Raw genomic sequence first — 16878 nt, 5'->3', positions numbered from 1 at the left:
TTAGTTCCAGCTTGCTGGAAAAAAAAACACGTTATATGATGTAAAAGATGGGATTTGGGCCACATTTACCTGTTGTATGAACATAGCTTTTGAGCACTGGGAATTTCATTTGTGAATACTGGAGATTGAACAAGTTTAGATGTGCGTCATTGCTACCTTCTGGTACAGGTGGATGAATCTGCAGTACCCTGGGATTTCTACATTAGCTCCCAACTGAGAGCCAGGCTGCCTTCCAAGCTTCAGCATTGTCATGCTCAAAGCACCTGCTACCTCTATGAGAACGGCTCTTTCACAGTCTGGAAGGTTCCTCAGGGGAAGACTATTCAGGTATGTAATTCTCTTTATTGTAAATCAAGTTACAGGTTTATTTTACAGCTTGTGTCAAGTACAGCTTATGACCTCATTGTCAAAAAATATTTGTACCCAGAAGGAGTCAGCTAAACCTTGCTGTAGAAGCGAGGCCAGCATCACCTGGTCCTTTTCCAGCATATGCTGATAAATTCAAAAAAGGAAAAAAACAATAATCGTCCGATAATAGAACAATATAATTCTGATGTCATTGTGCATCCCTAAAATAAACGTTGATATTCTTATGTCATTTGTGTCTGTTTCCCTATAGGACCTATTAGAGGAGGGTCTAGATAGACGGGAAGTTCCACTTTTGGCTGTCCAATTGCTGGAAATGGTGAAACAGATGCATTCATGTCGACTCGTTCATGGAGCTTTGAGGACAGATGAGCTAATGCTGTGCAATAGGTAATGCTGATCTACACTAATTATTAACTGGTTCTTTCAGAATTTGTTACTTTTGCTTAATATAGTATGTTTTGAGGAAAAAAATATTTGGCCTTTTTTATTAAAGCTTTTACAAATCACTGGTGCTTTTTCTAAAACTTCTAAAGGCTTCCCAATGATGATTTTATAATTGGGAATTTCTTTTAAAACAGATTTCTAAGATGACTGGTAACTTTTCTATAAGGATAAGAATGTTCTGCTTAATAATCTGTTCTTTTTCCAGCTGTGAAGACAGTGTTGTTATAGGGACAGATTTCTCCAGCTCATTGGATCTTGAGCTACAGCCTGAGGTGAAAACAGTGCAAGCCCTTCCATCTGCTCAGAAGTACATTAGCCAAGGCTTAATGTTGCCCACTGCCTCTCCTTACCAGGTATCTCTCGTATTCATATCAATTTTTTTATCACAAAATGTTGCTACATGTACAATAAGGCGACCAAGAAAAAATGTAAACTTCTTCCCTTCATTAGGTTGATCTGTGCGGCATTGCAGAAATAGTGCATTTGTTATTGGTTGGAAATAACATGAAGTTTGTTAAGGAAGACTGTTACTGGAGATTGGCAGATGACATTGGATGCAACATCAGGTATTTGGTTTTCTGGATATAGTATATAGTTTTTATATATATTTTCTTTTTATATTATAGTTTTGTTTCGCTGCTAGTTTTCTTCCTTTTTGGTTTAACAGTGTAAACTGTTTTTTTTTTTTTTTTTTTTTTTTTTTTTTTTTTAGTGAACCCCTTGGTCTCATGTGGGAAGATTTTTTCCATAACCTACTGAATCCAGAGGACAAGCCAACAGAGTGTGTTTTGTCCAACCTCATCAACAAACTAAAGAATTCTCTCTTTGAAGACTTGGAGTGTCCTTTTTCTCTGTAATCTGTGGTGTCTGTCTGTTTTTCTTTGCTCTTTTTTACTTTTTCTGTCAAAAATATATTCTTTTGTCTCCTCATGCATTGTTAAACTTCTGATCAAAAGAGTTTCTTATGTATTAATTTTTATGAATACTTCATAGCAAGTTGGCAAACAATATACAGTTACACTAATGCTTAATGATTTTTAAGTAAGCTTTTTGTTTTAAATTGATATTTTACTGTGTGCTGAATGAATTCTTTTAATAATGTTCATTAAGATGTGGCATACTTAAAACGCTCATTTCCCTTTTTTGGAAGATTTTTATTACTTTTTTTTTTTTTAGAAATGTAAAAGTGTTAGGACAGAATACGTTTTTGATATTCACTATTTATTGGATCTATAAAACGTGGAGTCGTATGAGAATTGATCATCAAGATATAAATAAATTTTATGTAGAGGGAATTAATCATTCCAGAGAAGATAGTTCCACTGCTCTACAGCTCAGTGCTGGGGGATTTATACCACTCCAGCACATGGCTGCTGTTGGATATGGTGCAAACAGGTTCATGTTAATCTGTTTAAGAGAGTACTGTTTGCAGTATGCACAGTGAGTGCAACTTAAAGTAGCAAAATACTATGCTATATTTATTACAAAGGATTGTTTTATGAATAGTATTTTTAAAATACATGTCCAGCTATAAAAGGCAAATTAATAAAGTACTTTTTAGAAGTGGTATATGTTACAGAATGTCTTTGAGTTCATACTGTATGCATTTGTTTCATATACAATGTGATCCTACATTCCTGTAAATAAATAAAAAACATGAGAAAACATGACAGTGTCTCTATAATGAACCAGTTTTACATTAACCATAATGAACTGTTAGTAATGCAGGTGTCCCCACTCATTAACACACAGCAGTGCACAAACCCAACTTTTACTTTAACAAAGAACAGAATACAGAATAGAATAACATTACTGTTCCTGTAAATTACCATCACAGTTTAAAAGGGCAGGTCAGTTACCTCTGCTGAGGAGTGCAGAAGCACTGCATCGTTAAAATAACAAGCCAGCAAAGTCATCTGACTCTTAAAAGGGAATGGCAAGGGTCACGCTGATTTGTTTATTGCATGTTACGCCCCAAAATACCCATGATTATTTAAGAATATTAGTGCATGGTCTTTGCACATTTTGAGCTGTGCAAGGCAAAACATTTTTTGTTTCTTCATAATACCAAACACACTGAAACTTCTTAAAAGAAAAGTTGTGTGGTTAAAGGCTCATCTATAGATCGCTAACATAAGGCCCCTTCCGTTTTATTGGGTAAAAGTGCTAGCTGCAAGTTGCCATTATATTTGCAACATCAGGATGTTTTTTTTCCTTTTGATTAGGATACAGAGACACCACACTGCCTTCTAACTAAGTGAGATATAGAGCAGGGAGCAAATGATTAAGTCTCTATTTCTTGCTTTTCTTGTATTTTGAACACAGGGCATTTAAGCACATTTGCAAATTTGATAATAAGATTTATAGGTACTTTCTCCAGGCAACGCTTTTAAAGTCAGCCTTGAGGCTGCTAAAGCTGCAGGTGCTGCATCTCACAGTGAGTTAATGTTTGCTGGGACCTAGACTCCTCATTTGCTAGTTAAATGATAAGTTCCCTGGCGAAAGCAGAGACAAGGAGCTGCTGGTGGAATATGACTATATCACTGTCTTTCCTCCTTACTCCACCCCAAATCAAGTCACATGTCTGGAATGTATAGCAACAATCGGAAGAATAGGAACTGTACCTCATGATTTTGGTCTTAAACTTGTGAGTACTGTAACTGATTTCGTTTTTTTAGTTTTTGAATGTGTTGAGAGTGCGGAAGGTGGTGTTTTATGTTGTAAACATGCCTCATGGGTTAACTCAATTGAACTTTGAACTTGAGTTTACATATTCAGGTGAATTATTGTGGAAAGGCTTCTCCAGTTACTGCTTGGGTAGTGTGGCTTGCTGTGCTGACTGTGGTGTGTGTGTGTGTGTATGCATGTCTGTACAGATCGTAGGCTTAAGCTAAGCACAACGTGGCTCCAGGGTGTGTCATAAATGCCACATTGGATTTGAATGAAGAAAAAAAAGTTTTATTGGATGACAAATGTTGTTTTCTTTTTAAATATCCAACTACCTTCAGAGACGCAGATTAATATAATTATACCAAAATCCCATAAAAACAACCAGTAATTTGCAAAAGTAATAAAAATCTTTACTAGATTATGCTCTGTAATCTTGCTCCTTAGTTCTTTAAGGCTTTTGCATGTGGGGGTGGATCAGGTAGTGGTAAAACAGCATTAATACTCTGGTGCTATCACATTTGTCTCAGGCCTTTAGAAGATTCTACATGTAAAATGAACAATAATTGGGTCAGTACCAACATAACAAGCCATTTATTAAGCTATTTAAATTTTTTGTAAATTCCCTGTCCACCCTGTCACCATGGGATAACTCCGCCCCTTTAAGAAAGTAACTTTTGACATCAGTGACCATCACTATGAACAGTTTAAAAAGTTTGCGACTCTAGATCAACCACCTTTTCATTAAATCCCACTTTTTACTAAAATTGCCCACCCGGTCACCATCCTGTCACTCTTGTCGACTACAGATATCAGTGTTGAATAATTATTTATTTGTTAAAGCACCACACTGCACAAAGTGCTGGGGACAGAAACGCAGTGAGAGAGGGGTAATTGGGCTCACTTACACAGTTTACATTAAATTTGGTCTGTGTCCCCAAAAGAGCCCCAAAACAACAGATATTAGTAATTACTTGCCATATTAAATCCCACAGTTAGTTGTTTGATTCTTTTTTAAGTGATGGAGGACATGGCAGAAATAACCGCTTACTAATTAACAAGATTAGTACAAAAATAATCATTAGTACACTTAAGTAATAAAAATAAGCTGGGGAAATGAGAATGTAGTCTTACATATATGATGAGTAGTCCAACATTTTTTTTTTTTCATTTTGATGGCTAAAAGGCACAGTATTGTATTATTTGGATGTCTTAGACCATAGAAGAACTAGTTTATTCTATGTTGATGTGTCCATCTTGATGTGTCACAGACCATTTAAGAGACATGTACAGTTCCTTACAGCACTTTTTTCAGTCATTTTAACTCATTAAGTTCATAAGTGACACATTCTGAACCTCCTGAGGTTCTACAGGACAGTGTGTGAATGTGTCAACATCTAACCTTATTTACAGAATGTAGGTGTACTGGGTTAGTGCTAAAGATAAACTAGCTCTGTTTAAAAGTGTATTCTTTGCATCTAAAGTTTTACCATTTCAACCATTTAAACATTTGAACCCTTCAAAGAATTGTTTCATATTCCATTTAGTAACTACACTGCCTGGCCAAAAAAAAAAAAAAAGTCGCCACCAAAAAAAAAGGTCACACACTAATACTTGTTTGGATCCTTTAGCTTTGACTGCTGCACGCATTAACTGTAGCATTGTTTTGATAAGCTTCTGCAATGTTACAAGATTTATTTCAATCCAGTGTTGCATTAATTTTTCACCAAGATCTTACAGCATTGATGATGGTAGACTCTGACCGCTGCACAAAGCCTCCTCCAGCACATCCCAAAGATTCTCAATTGGGTTAAGGTCTGGACTCTGTGGTGAACAATCCATGTGTGAAAATGATGATCTCATGCTTCCTGAATCTCTCTTTCACAATTCCAGCTCCATGAATCCTGACATTGTCATCTTGGAATATGGCCGTGCCATCAAGGGAAAAAAAATCCATTGATGGAATAACCTGGTCTATATTCAGTATATTCAGGGAGTCAGCTGACCTCATTCTTTCAGCGCATACTGTTGCTGAACCTAAACCTGACCAACTGCAGCATCAATCCCATATCATTTACTTACTTAAATCCAGGTGGTTAATTTTTTTTTTTTGGCCGGGCAGTGTAGTTCTGACCTACGGGGCCCCTGAAGGGACGTGGTGTATTTTTTTTATATGTAAAAAGTGGTGGGCACCAGATAGTAAGTGGTGAGCACCAGAAAGTAAGTGGTGAGCACCACATACTAAGTATATTCACTTGTCTGTACCAGACTTCACAGACTGCTATGTTGTGCTGTGCACATGCTCTGTAATCCTCCATCTAGTTATTAAAATCATATTTATTTAGCTGCCATTTGTGATCTAATGTAGGCTGCTTTTGCAAAGATCTAGCTAGCTAACCTAATGCTAGCTAAGTTAGCTTAGCTTTAAGGCTTTTATTGCTCTCTGTACAATATACAGTAGGCTTGGGTGAAAGTAGGCTCTGTGTGTGTGTGTGTGTGTGTGTGTGTGTGTGTGTGTGTGTGTGTGTGTGTGTGTGTGTGTGTGTGTGTGCGTGCGTTAGCTACCATTACCATTAGCTACCTAGCTAAAACATTCCTAACCTAGTTAGCTATGCAGGATTATTATTTTTCTGTGAAACATATGCCAGTTTAAACTATAGCTTGCTAGCTACCATTATCTGGTGCTCACCACCACTTAGTAAGTGGTGCTCACCACTAAGTATGTGGTGCTCACCACTTAGTCCCTTTAGGGGATCCGTACTGACCTGATTTCTAGAGCAAAATATTAAAATATAAGAAAAATATTCTTGTTGTGCTATTTGTGATACAGCATAAAACAAAAAAGTGTAAAATTAAAATTTTCTTTTAGCTAAGCAAAAATAAATCTTCTAATTCTCCAAAGAATCCTTTTATACTGTATTTAAGAGAGAATGGATGGCATCAGTATGTTACCGTTCCTGTTTGATGATAACTCCAGCAGACGTGATTACAGCAGATATGTGAGAGGTCTGTTCTGATAGCAGATCAGCTCCAACAGAGACTGCTTCCACCAGCCTTACTCACCCTCCAGGGAAGAACCCGCCCAACTCATCCCAACATGTGGTGGCCTGTGCAGTGCATGTTGACTGAAGCAACTGGCAGTGTGTGTGTGTGTGTGTGTGTGTGTGAGTGAGTGTGCAAGACGCAGCCAGACAGTGTGAAGCTGGATGTGACTAAGTGGACAACTTTACTAAGTCTTCTCTACAAGCCTACTACCTGATTCCTGACAGAAAGGGAATACCTATTCTTTCTCTATCCCTCTCTTAGTCTCATTCTCTCTCCCTCTCTTTTGCTCTCTTTCACTCTCTTTCTCTGTTTGGTTAAGGTAGCTTTGAGAAGGGGGGAAGGTTCTCAAAAACCTCTTTGACTAAAGGTAGGCTGGTGAAAACTTCAAGAAGGCCATGTGACCGTGGAGAATGAGAAGAAGAGCAGAAGAAGACATGTGGAGGTTAGTGACTCAGCATATGATCTTTACTTTGTTTAATTATCTTTTACATGCGCTTCATCGTCTGATGTTTAAAACAAAAGTTTAGACCTGATTGTTTTTTGAAGTTTGGTATTTTTGCTTCAAATCATGGTTGGACTTTTCTATCTCCACCATGCTCACTTCTTGAGCACAAGATCTCCAGATATACAGTCCCTATTGTGCTTTTGCAGCTTGAACTGTTGAAGAACCTGATTGTGTTCTGGCTTTGAAGTCTGCAGAACGACTGGATTAAGATTCAAACTACTGTGTTTTGCGGATTTAGTGGTCATATTATCCCTGGTGAATGGTATAGTTTGATTGTCTAGATAAGTATAGGGATTGAATGGTCAAGAATTTCTAGAATATCTCTCGTGCTGTGATTAGTACTTTTGTAAGTGCATTTTGTACCTTGCATTAACAGCAACTGATGTGTGCAGTGGACTTACAGTATTTGAAAGGAAGGTGCCAAAATACTCTTTACATGATCTTGCAATGCACTTTAGTGTATTTAAAGTAGGGCTGTCCCTAACGATTATTTTTTAAACGATTATTCTAACGATTATTTTTTTCGATTAGTCGACTAATCTATTCATTGAGAAACATATTTAAATAATTATTTTACGTTTTAAAGCAAACGATAAATTACTATATTTATATATAATAACAACAACAACAACAACAACACAAGCCTACTAAACCAAACCCCACACTTATAATCACTTACATGTACAGCACGTTGTTTAGATCTATAACGCTAAAAATGGATAAGCTCCCATACACCACAACCGTGTGTTGCACTGTTTTCTGTGACCGCTAGATTTTGTGACCACTGGCAAGTAGTTCTCAGCAGACCGGTGCACTGGCCGATTCGAAACGTGTTCGTTTCTAATGTTTACCCCGACTGGCCAAAACGGTTCAGTTTAGGGCTGAGGGTAAGGTGCAGGTATAGAAAGCTTCCGTTTTGCCAATGAACGCTCATAACCGTGAGCACTGGTCACAAAATTCCGACGGTGACAGAAAACGGTGTGACACCGCAGCGCCGACGGCGCTAGCTAAAATAACTTAAGGCAGCTAGCTTAGCTAAACACCTGAACCTATGAATAATGCTACTGTTTCTGGAAACTGCGAAATGCCATGCACAAATATAAACCAAAAATGTATAATTTCTGCCTGTGGCAGGTTTAAAACCTTTGGTAGACAGCCTTAAGTCTTTTTAAGGACACCCGCGGAGACCCTGATGTAAACGGCAACTTACTGTGTGACCCTGTTGACATAGTGCTCCTGGATGTTTGCGCTTCAAGTGCTCCTTTTGCACGTATGGCAGAGGACCACATTGTTGCCCTTTTGCGTGAAATGCTCCCAAACTTTAGATGCCCGCTGGCGTTTTTTTGTAGCTGGAGATTGCTCTCCGGAGTCCAAGCTCTCTAGAGCTTAGATTCTCTGCCCGAACCCGACATGACCCGAGGCCCGCCCGTAAATCCGACCCGGGCTCCAGAAAATAGTCCGAGATGTAGGCGTCTGTTTTTTAATTATATTTTTATTTAAAAAAAAATAACGAAAACTGAAAGTGAAACTAAACTAATTTATTTATAAGCGCTGTTTTCACTACCGCAGTTCTACAGCGGGGGTGTTGTGCCGATTCTGTCCGCGAAGCGGGAGTCAGATTCAGCAGAGAGTCGGATTCGGCACAAACGCGGCGGCACCTCGCGGTCCGCGGTGTCAGTTGTAAGCGCTCGCGCTCGCTCATTAAAACGCTCATTAAAACGCTCATTAAAACAGCCCGAAAACAGCCAGTTGGAATTTTTGGGCCCGATCTAACCTCTAATGCTCTCCACAGGCGCCGCCATGTTTACGACGCGCCGACGCACGTTATGCAAATCGATGTATTTTTGTAATCGATGACGTCGATTATGTCGACGCGTCGCCCCAGCCCTAATTTAAAGTGTAAAGAAACTTTGTTGTATGTTTAAAAACCTAAACTCTTACAATGACAGCTCTATATACTTTCAAAATGTTTTTGACACATAACAGTAGCAAAACCCATTTTGATGCTGTATAGAACCAAAAACATCTGTTTCTCCACCATAGAGAAGATCGTTCAACTATTTAAGCCATTATTTAAATACCCATGGTTCAATCCACATATATTTTTATCCAAAGAAACCATTTTATTATGGGAGCATATAATCTGAATATTATACTATTGTATACTATTAACTTAATATGAATAAGGGTTATTTTTTATTTCTTTTAAGGAAACCATATGAGGTTCTTCTGTATTGTATCTCAAAAAACACCTTTCATTTCCAACTTTTTTTCTACTCAGGTTTAAGTTAATGTTACAGTGTAGCATCTGTAACATTACCATTGTTTGTTCAGGACTTTCAGACTTTTCAGATTGGTTCAAACATAGGTTTTATAGCAGGTGCAAAAGATGCTGCAAACCACAGAACCAGAATTTGGCCTGACCAAAAATGTGGTTTCAGCCTGGATAAAATAGACCATGGTTTAGTTGATTTGAAGTATCTAAAGACATTTCTACATGGATCAATTATTCAGACCAATTACACAAAGTTGAGGCAGGCTGCCATCACCCATTAAACAACAAAAGAATAAAAAGGAAAGGTTCAGGACAAAATCCTTCTACTCTTTGCATGTATGTGCATCATGAAAAACGCAGGCTGGTAGTTCCTGTATCTACTGTAACTGTAGATTGATCTTTATCGATAAATAGAAAAAAAAAATAATCTGAGGGTAATCTGATGGTAAACACTTATTATATTCTGCTGTGTGATGCATGTTAAAGGGAGTCAAATTCCTGCAGGGGGTCAAAATTTAAAACACAACACCTGGGAAGGCAACTCACAGAATTGACTAAATTTGATTTTACCAAACCGTTCAATGTGAAGTATAGGATAATGCAGCCCATGCAGATGATGATGCCAGAATAATTAAAAACTCCTCAATAATCAGTGATCTGCAGTGTGAAACCAAAACTAACTGGATCAAATGCATACAATGTTAACAATCACCTGAACCCAGATTTATACTTGTGAAAACACCATACTACTTACATGGTTCTTTTAATATTAGAGAAGAAACCTTGTGCCTTTAGTGTTGTACAGAACCCTTGTTGATAATTGTGTTTAGAACCAGAATGGCTTAAATCTCAAAAATGCTTAAAGTTTTTTTTTCTCTCTATGTTAGAAACTTACAGCATGTTTTTTTTAACTAGAGTTCTTTGGTTTAGGTAGATCTGTGTTGATCTCACTATTTTTGCTATGTTATAACTTGTCCTCCTCTTGTGCAATAAGCAACGTCAGCAATATATTGTGATTCATTCTGAGTCTACCTGCAGGTCTCACCTAGTTTTCTTAACTTGTCTTCAAGAAATATTCTAAAGGCCTGGGGACTGAATGCATTCTCTACTGTCCTCTGGGATTTGAATTACAACTGTTACAAAAAACAAAGCTTATGATGGAGATGGCCCAGATAATGTGATACAGAACCTGTTTGGCTGCTACAAGCTTCAGGAAGGCAAGTCTTAAAGACTGGGTGTTTCTCCAGATTACGTGTCAGCACTGTCTAAAAGCTCATATCTCCTTGTCACAGTGGTTCAACCAGTGAGAGGGTTCAGCAGAAACTGTACTGTGAGACATGAGAAGAAGTAGTCAGAGTAATGATCAAGTAAGGCATTTTTTATGAGTTAAACATCTGCCTACTAATCTCTAGTCAAGACAGCACGCATCAAGTCGCAGCATGCATTACAGCATACTCTACATTATTAAGTGAAGGCTGAGGAATAGTCAGTGCTTAATTTATTCAAGAAAAAAACTACAGTGCAAAATGAAAAGCTCAGCTTTATTTTGTTAGTATGAATCACCATGACAGAGTATTTGCACAGCACCACCTACCCTAACAAGAATTACAGTATAATTAGTGTTAGTAGTATTTGTGTTGCTGTATTATTGTTGAGAGATGAAGAGATGCTCAGCCGTTGACTGTAATCTTCTGAACAGTGCTACACTTCGTAGAGGGCACGTTTAACCGATCTTCTTCTTTCTTAATCCTCTTCTTCCCAGATGGGACATAAGGCTTCGACGATCTGCCTCCATCTGGACCTGTCTTGAGCAGCATGTTGTGCCTCGCGCCAGGTTAGATTCATCTCCTTTAGCTCAGCTGTCACCGTACGCCGCCAGGTGTTCTTGGGCCGGCCTTGCTTCCTCTTCCCCGGTGGGGTCCATCGTAGTGCGATCTTGGGAATGCGGTCTTGATCCATCCTGAGAACATGCCCAAGCCATTGGAATCGGCTGCGTTTGATCTGTAGCACCACACTGTTGCATTTGGTCTTCTTATATAGATGTGCATTGGATACTTTTTCAGGCCAGAAGATTTGAAAGAGTTTCCTGAGGCAGCCATTGTGGAAGGCTTCGACTTTTTTCATGTCATTTGATGTTACTCGCCAACACTCCGAACCGTACAACAATACAGATTTCACATTACTGTTGTAAAGTCGGATCTTTGTTCTTAAGCTATATTGCTTAGACTTCCAGATTTTGTCTAGACTAGCAAAAGCACCCTGTGCCTTACCGAGTCTTGCTCTAATGTCTTTTTGTGCAGAATTGTCCTTACTGACAAGACTTCCCAGATAGGTAAAGTCCTCCACATAATCGAGAGCCTGCCCATTCACTGTGATTGGTGTGTCTGGAGTGGCATTTATGCACATCACTTGGGTTTTGGACGTATTGATGTTCAGTCCTACCTGTTGGGCAAATTTGTTTAGTCTATCAGTTTTCTCCTGCAGATGAATGTACTTTGATGCAAGGACGGCAAGATCATCAGCAAAGTCTAGATCTTCCAGTTGGGAGAACAAAGTCCACTGAATACCCCTGGGTCTGTCAGTTGTATTCCGCATAACCCAGTCTATGGCAATCAGGAAGAGAATGGGTGAAATAGTGCACCCTTGCCGCACACCTGACTCCACAGTGAACCATGTAGAAGGCTCACCACTAACAATGACTCTGCATTCAAAGTGACGGTAGAATGTCCCTATGAGAGTGACCAGTTTCGGAGGAACTCCATAGGCCCTAACAATCTTCCACAGGGTGTCACGATGTAGGCTGTCAAAGGCTTTGCGGAAATCGATGAAGTTGATGTATAGGGGAGTGTTCCATTCTACACTCTGCTCGATGATGTTCCTCAGAGCGAAGATCTGGTCTATACAACCCCTTCCTCTCCTGAACCCTGCTTGTTCCTGTCGTAGCTCTTGATCAATAGCGGACTCGATTCTTGCGAGTAAAATCCTACAGAAGACCTTAGATGGTACTGAAAGCAGCGTGATGCCCCTCCAGTTGTCACAATTTTGGGGGTTTCCTTTCTTGGGGAGTTTGACGATCAGGCCCTTGTCCCAGTCTTGGGGTATTACTTCCTTCTCCCAGATGTCTTTAAAGAGATCAGTAAGCACATTGACTGAGGTATTAAGGTCGGCTTTAAGCATTTCTGCATGAACAGAGTCTATGCCGGCGGCCTTCCCATTTTTCAAGGCTTTGATGGCAAGTTTGACCTCTTCCTTACTTGGGGGGTGGTCTCGATGTCAAAGACACGTTCTGCTGGTGAGGGGTTAGCAGGATCCTCTGGCTCAGGGCAGTTGAGTACCTCGCGGAAATGCTCAACCCATCTCAGGATCTGATCACTCTCAGTGGTGAGGATGTTACCTTGTTTATCTTTAACAGGGGCCGACTGGCTGGTGTACTTGCCCGAGAGTTGCTTGGTGATCTTATGAATTGTGCTCAACTCACCCCGTGCAGCTGCACACTCAGCTTTCTCTGCTAGGTCCTCAACAAAAGCCCTTTTGTCACTCCTTGCACTCTTCTTTACCTCTCTGTCCTTATCCTTGTAGGCTTTCTGGACCTGCTCATGGAGCCTGGGTGATTTTGTGCTAAGCATCTTTGCTTTCAGCTGTTTTCTTTCTTCAATTCTTTGCCAGGTGCCAGGTGTTAGCCATTCTTTGTTCCCTCTCTTTCTGTAGCCCAGGACTTTGGTGGCTGCCCCTACGTAAGACTTTTTGATGTTCTCCCACTTGTCTTGTGTGTTCAAGTCTTCGTCTACAGATTTAGCGAGAACACTGAAGCTGTTCTTCAGTTCCAGGCAGAACTCTTTGTTGGTCTTGGGGCATCTTAATTTGGCTACGTCAAGATGTTTCCTATGTTGACTCCGCTTTTGCGCTTTCCTTAATTTCAGCTTGATGATGGCTGTTAAAAGGTAGTGGTCACTGTTCACATCGGCTCTACGGTAAACTCGAACATCTTGAAGAGATCTGCGCCACTTTCCGTTCATCAGGATGTGATCGATCTGGTTGATGGTGGAACCATCAGGTGACTTCCATGTGAGTTTGTGGATAGTTTTGTGTGGAAAGATGGTGCCACCAATGACGTAGTTATTGGTCATGCAGAAGTCAACAAGTCGCTCACCATTATCGTTCATCACACCGCACCCGTGCTTCCCCATGTCTCTCTCACAGTCTGTGTTATCAGCTCCCACTTTGGCATTGATGTCACCCATGATCACTAACATGTCATGTTGGGGAACTTTAAAGACTGTCTGCTGTAGCTTTTCATACCACTGGTCTTTTTCCTCCTCATTTGCTTCATTGGTTGATGCATAGCACTGAATGATGGTGAGCTTACAGTGCATGGAGTTGAAGCGCGCTCTGATCAGCCTGTCGCCGAGGGGTTCCCAGTCCAGCAGGGTGTTGACCTTCTCTTTTGAAACTATGAGTGCCACGCCGCGTGTGTGTTGATCGGGGTGCCCAGAGTGCAGGATAACTGTGCCATCGCTCCTCACCTGGCGTCCAGAGCCGGTCCATCGGCATTCACTTATTCCTAGGATGTCCAGCCTGTATCTTCTCATTTCACTCGTGACCTGAGCTGTTTTGGATGTGTCGAACATGGTACGGACATTCCATGCACCCAAGCGGATCGTGGTTTTGGGTCCCAGTAGACTAGCCATCGCGCTCCTGACTTCCTGTTGGAGGCTTTCATCAAGAACGGTCATAATGCCAATAGGTTGGCTGGGGTCTACTGTAAGATCCTTAATAGTATTGCATTTCGTAGAAGTTTCCGTAACGGTATTCTTTTTTACGTGGTGGGGTTGTTGGCCCCGCGCACAACCCCCAACCTGGAGGACCAGGTGCTGTTTTTTGTCTGGCCTCTACCTGGAGTACCTGCCCGACATGGTTGAACCTACTAGGGGCAGAGCCCCCGCCGGTATAGCTATCCGGGTCACAGAGACACGCAAGGTTCCCCACCACGACAAGGTAGCAGCACAAGGGGAACCGATAGGTTTCTTTAAATACTGTCTCTGCAAGCTATGGTTAGCTTTAAGCCTAGCACCTGCTATCTTTCCCCCATTTAATCTTACTAACTCATCAAATTATGCTGCTCTTTTATATACAGGCAAAGCTGTGGTAATGTCAGCTAACAGAGTCTGGAAATAAAGGAAATCCTGCTGAAAGATTGCAAGTGTCAACGGAGTGGTCACAGCTTTGACTAGTTTCAGCAGGAATTTATGAAGTTGGATTTGTGTAAATTTTGTTTAGTTTAAGTTTTTATTTCTTTTATTGTTAATGATTATGTCTTACAGCCAATGAAAACACAAAAGTTAGTGTCTTAGAAAATTAGAATATTATATAAGACCAATTGGTACTTTTGGCAGTTTGGGCAGTGTGCCAAGTCCTGCTGGAAAATGAAATTCGCATCTCCATAAAAGTTTTCAGCAGATGGAAGCATGAAGTGCTATAAGATTTTTCTGGGATGCACCTGTTTATGCTAGTACTAAAATGCCATGTCTGTATCTATTGGAGTTTTTTTTTTCTCCTACTTCCGCTTTTACTTCACTGTATATTTTGGATGAGTTTAATACTTTTACTCTGATACATTTTTATATGCTACATTGTTACTTATTACAATTATAAAAATGTTAAAATTTATTCCAAACTCACATTATCACTAAAGCCAGAGCAGTGAACTTTCCACTGCTTTCTGTTGTAACAACATAACTACACAATACTTATTCTTTTACATTCAGTACTTAAGTATTAATTTTAGAATAAACTAATTGCAATACTTGAATACAAAATTGTTGAATACTTTGGTACTTCGACTTAAGTGTGGAGCTTAAAGAACACTTCAACTTCTACTCAAGTCACTTTTTTTGATAGAGCAATTGTAGTTTTACTAAAGTCTGGGTCTCTAGTACTTTATACATGTCTGATTTTAAATAACAGCCAAACATAGACTCTAAATTAAGCCAGCACTTCTAAGGCTAAGGCTAGTGCTTCTAAGGCTACACATTTAAATAAAGTAAATAAATACATTAACAGAGTAGCACAGAACTTTACTTTACACCTCCCCTCTCTCAGTGGATGGAACAAAAGTGACAGGAATGATTTTTCTTGTGCAGTTAAATATAATGACTCACTTTTTTAAAGGTCATTTTCAGCATTCTCACATTGTGAGAAGATCTTCATAGATTGTTCATGAGTGATACACTGTGACCTTTTATCTCTGTGAAAATGTTCACATTTAGTGCATTGTACTATATGATGACCGTATGATTATATAGCTTGGTTCAAAAGAAATATAACTGCTGCTGTTTTTTTTCTTTTTCATTTCAACTACTTGAAAGCTGCTCACTGCAGCGACTAGTGGATCTTCTGATCAGCTAGTGGACAGGTCAATTAGTCTAGGCAACCCCCCAAATGTCATTATTTAAAGAACATTATGACTATCGAAGTGACTCTTAAACTTCTTTTCACACTGACTATGTGCACATCCTCTTCAACAAGGTCTTATTAAATCCTGCTGTTTGTGTGTGCTCCGCTCCACCACTCCCTTTAATTAAACACTGGAAAAGAGTGTGAGAGACAGAGATGAAGGAAAGTGTGCAGACATGCAGTTCCTCCCCTTACACATTTTTACTGTGTACTCTTATCTCCAGGTTGCGTTGAAATGGACATAAAGGCAGGATGATGGGTCTCATCACTGTAAGAGACGTCTACCGTTAGAATTTCAGCTGTGACCGAAATACACAGGTAAAGTGCTGTGACCTCATTCATTGTTTAAGCATTTACTGTATGGTGGTGACATGTGGCAACATGTATTTGCATTAATTTTGCATTTATATTCTGAATCTCCTTTGAAGTGGGTGTAGTTCAGTATTTTTTTAAAAACAAAAGTCTTTACATCTGTGGGAAGTTAATGTAAATTATAAGTTTTGATGTAATTCGTTTTACATAAAACTGTCAAATATAATATGTTTCCATATGGCAGGAGTGTGTGGTAATTGATCTATAATCTTCAGTGCACGTTGTGGGAGTAAATGTTTTCATCATTAAAATTATTTTTTTACAATTTCTGTATTCTCAAACAGTTGCAGATTTTTCCCTCTCCCTGTGATAAATGACATATTGCATTCTATTGGTCTCATCATATTAATTGCAGAATGTAGCGTATCTGTTTTCATTAAGTTAAAATGGATGTGGTTAGTCCTTCTAACATCTAGAAATTAACTGCATAGAAACTATATCTATTTTATACAGCTCTGGAAAAAAATAAGGGATCACACAAAAATGATGAGTTTCTTTAATTTTACTAAATTAAACATCTGTGGATTATAATCAAGAGGAAGATGGATGATCACAAGCCATCAAACCAAGCTGAAGTTCTCCAAAAGCAGTGTGTAAGACTGGTGGACGAGAACATTCCAAGGTGCCTAAAAACTGTGATTAAAAAACAGGGTTATTCCACCAAATATTGATTTCTGAACTTCTAAAACTTTATAATATGAACTTGTTTTCTTTGCATTGTTTGAGGTCTAAAAACTCTGCGTCTATT

General features: G+C 39.3%; 2 protein-coding genes across 3 annotated transcripts in view; both read left to right on the top strand.

The window, feature by feature from the left end:
* The window catches only part of bub1ba (BUB1 mitotic checkpoint serine/threonine kinase Ba), a 30262-nt gene extending 27779 nt beyond the window's left edge, over positions 1–2483 (top strand). Inside the window, exons 12-16 of the mRNA XM_007238370.4 lie at positions 169–327; positions 620–756; positions 1019–1166; positions 1264–1379; positions 1526–2483. Of these exons, the coding sequence (XP_007238432.3) occupies positions 169–327; positions 620–756; positions 1019–1166; positions 1264–1379; positions 1526–1670 (705 nt within the window). The 3' untranslated portion in view covers positions 1671–2483. The remainder of the gene's footprint in view (positions 1–168; positions 328–619; positions 757–1018; positions 1167–1263; positions 1380–1525) is intronic.
* An 853-nt stretch (positions 2484–3336) lies between these two features.
* Positions 3337–16878, top strand: part of pak6b (p21 protein (Cdc42/Rac)-activated kinase 6b) — a 32480-nt gene continuing 18938 nt past the window's right edge. The window contains exons 1-3 of one of the 2 annotated variants that reach the window (XM_049483049.1): positions 3337–3460; positions 6504–6967; positions 15983–16076. The gene's annotated coding sequence lies outside the window, so the exon portion shown is untranslated. Of the gene's footprint in view, positions 3461–6500; positions 6968–15982; positions 16077–16878 lie in introns of both variants that reach the window. The other variant, XM_049483053.1, reaches the window with a different exon arrangement.

The sequence above is a fragment of the Astyanax mexicanus genome, chromosome 1, assembly GCF_023375975.1.
Source record: "Astyanax mexicanus isolate ESR-SI-001 chromosome 1, AstMex3_surface, whole genome shotgun sequence".
NCBI classification, from domain to species: domain Eukaryota; kingdom Metazoa; phylum Chordata; class Actinopteri; order Characiformes; family Acestrorhamphidae; genus Astyanax; species Astyanax mexicanus.
This window is presented reverse-complemented; position numbering and strand designations above follow the sequence as displayed.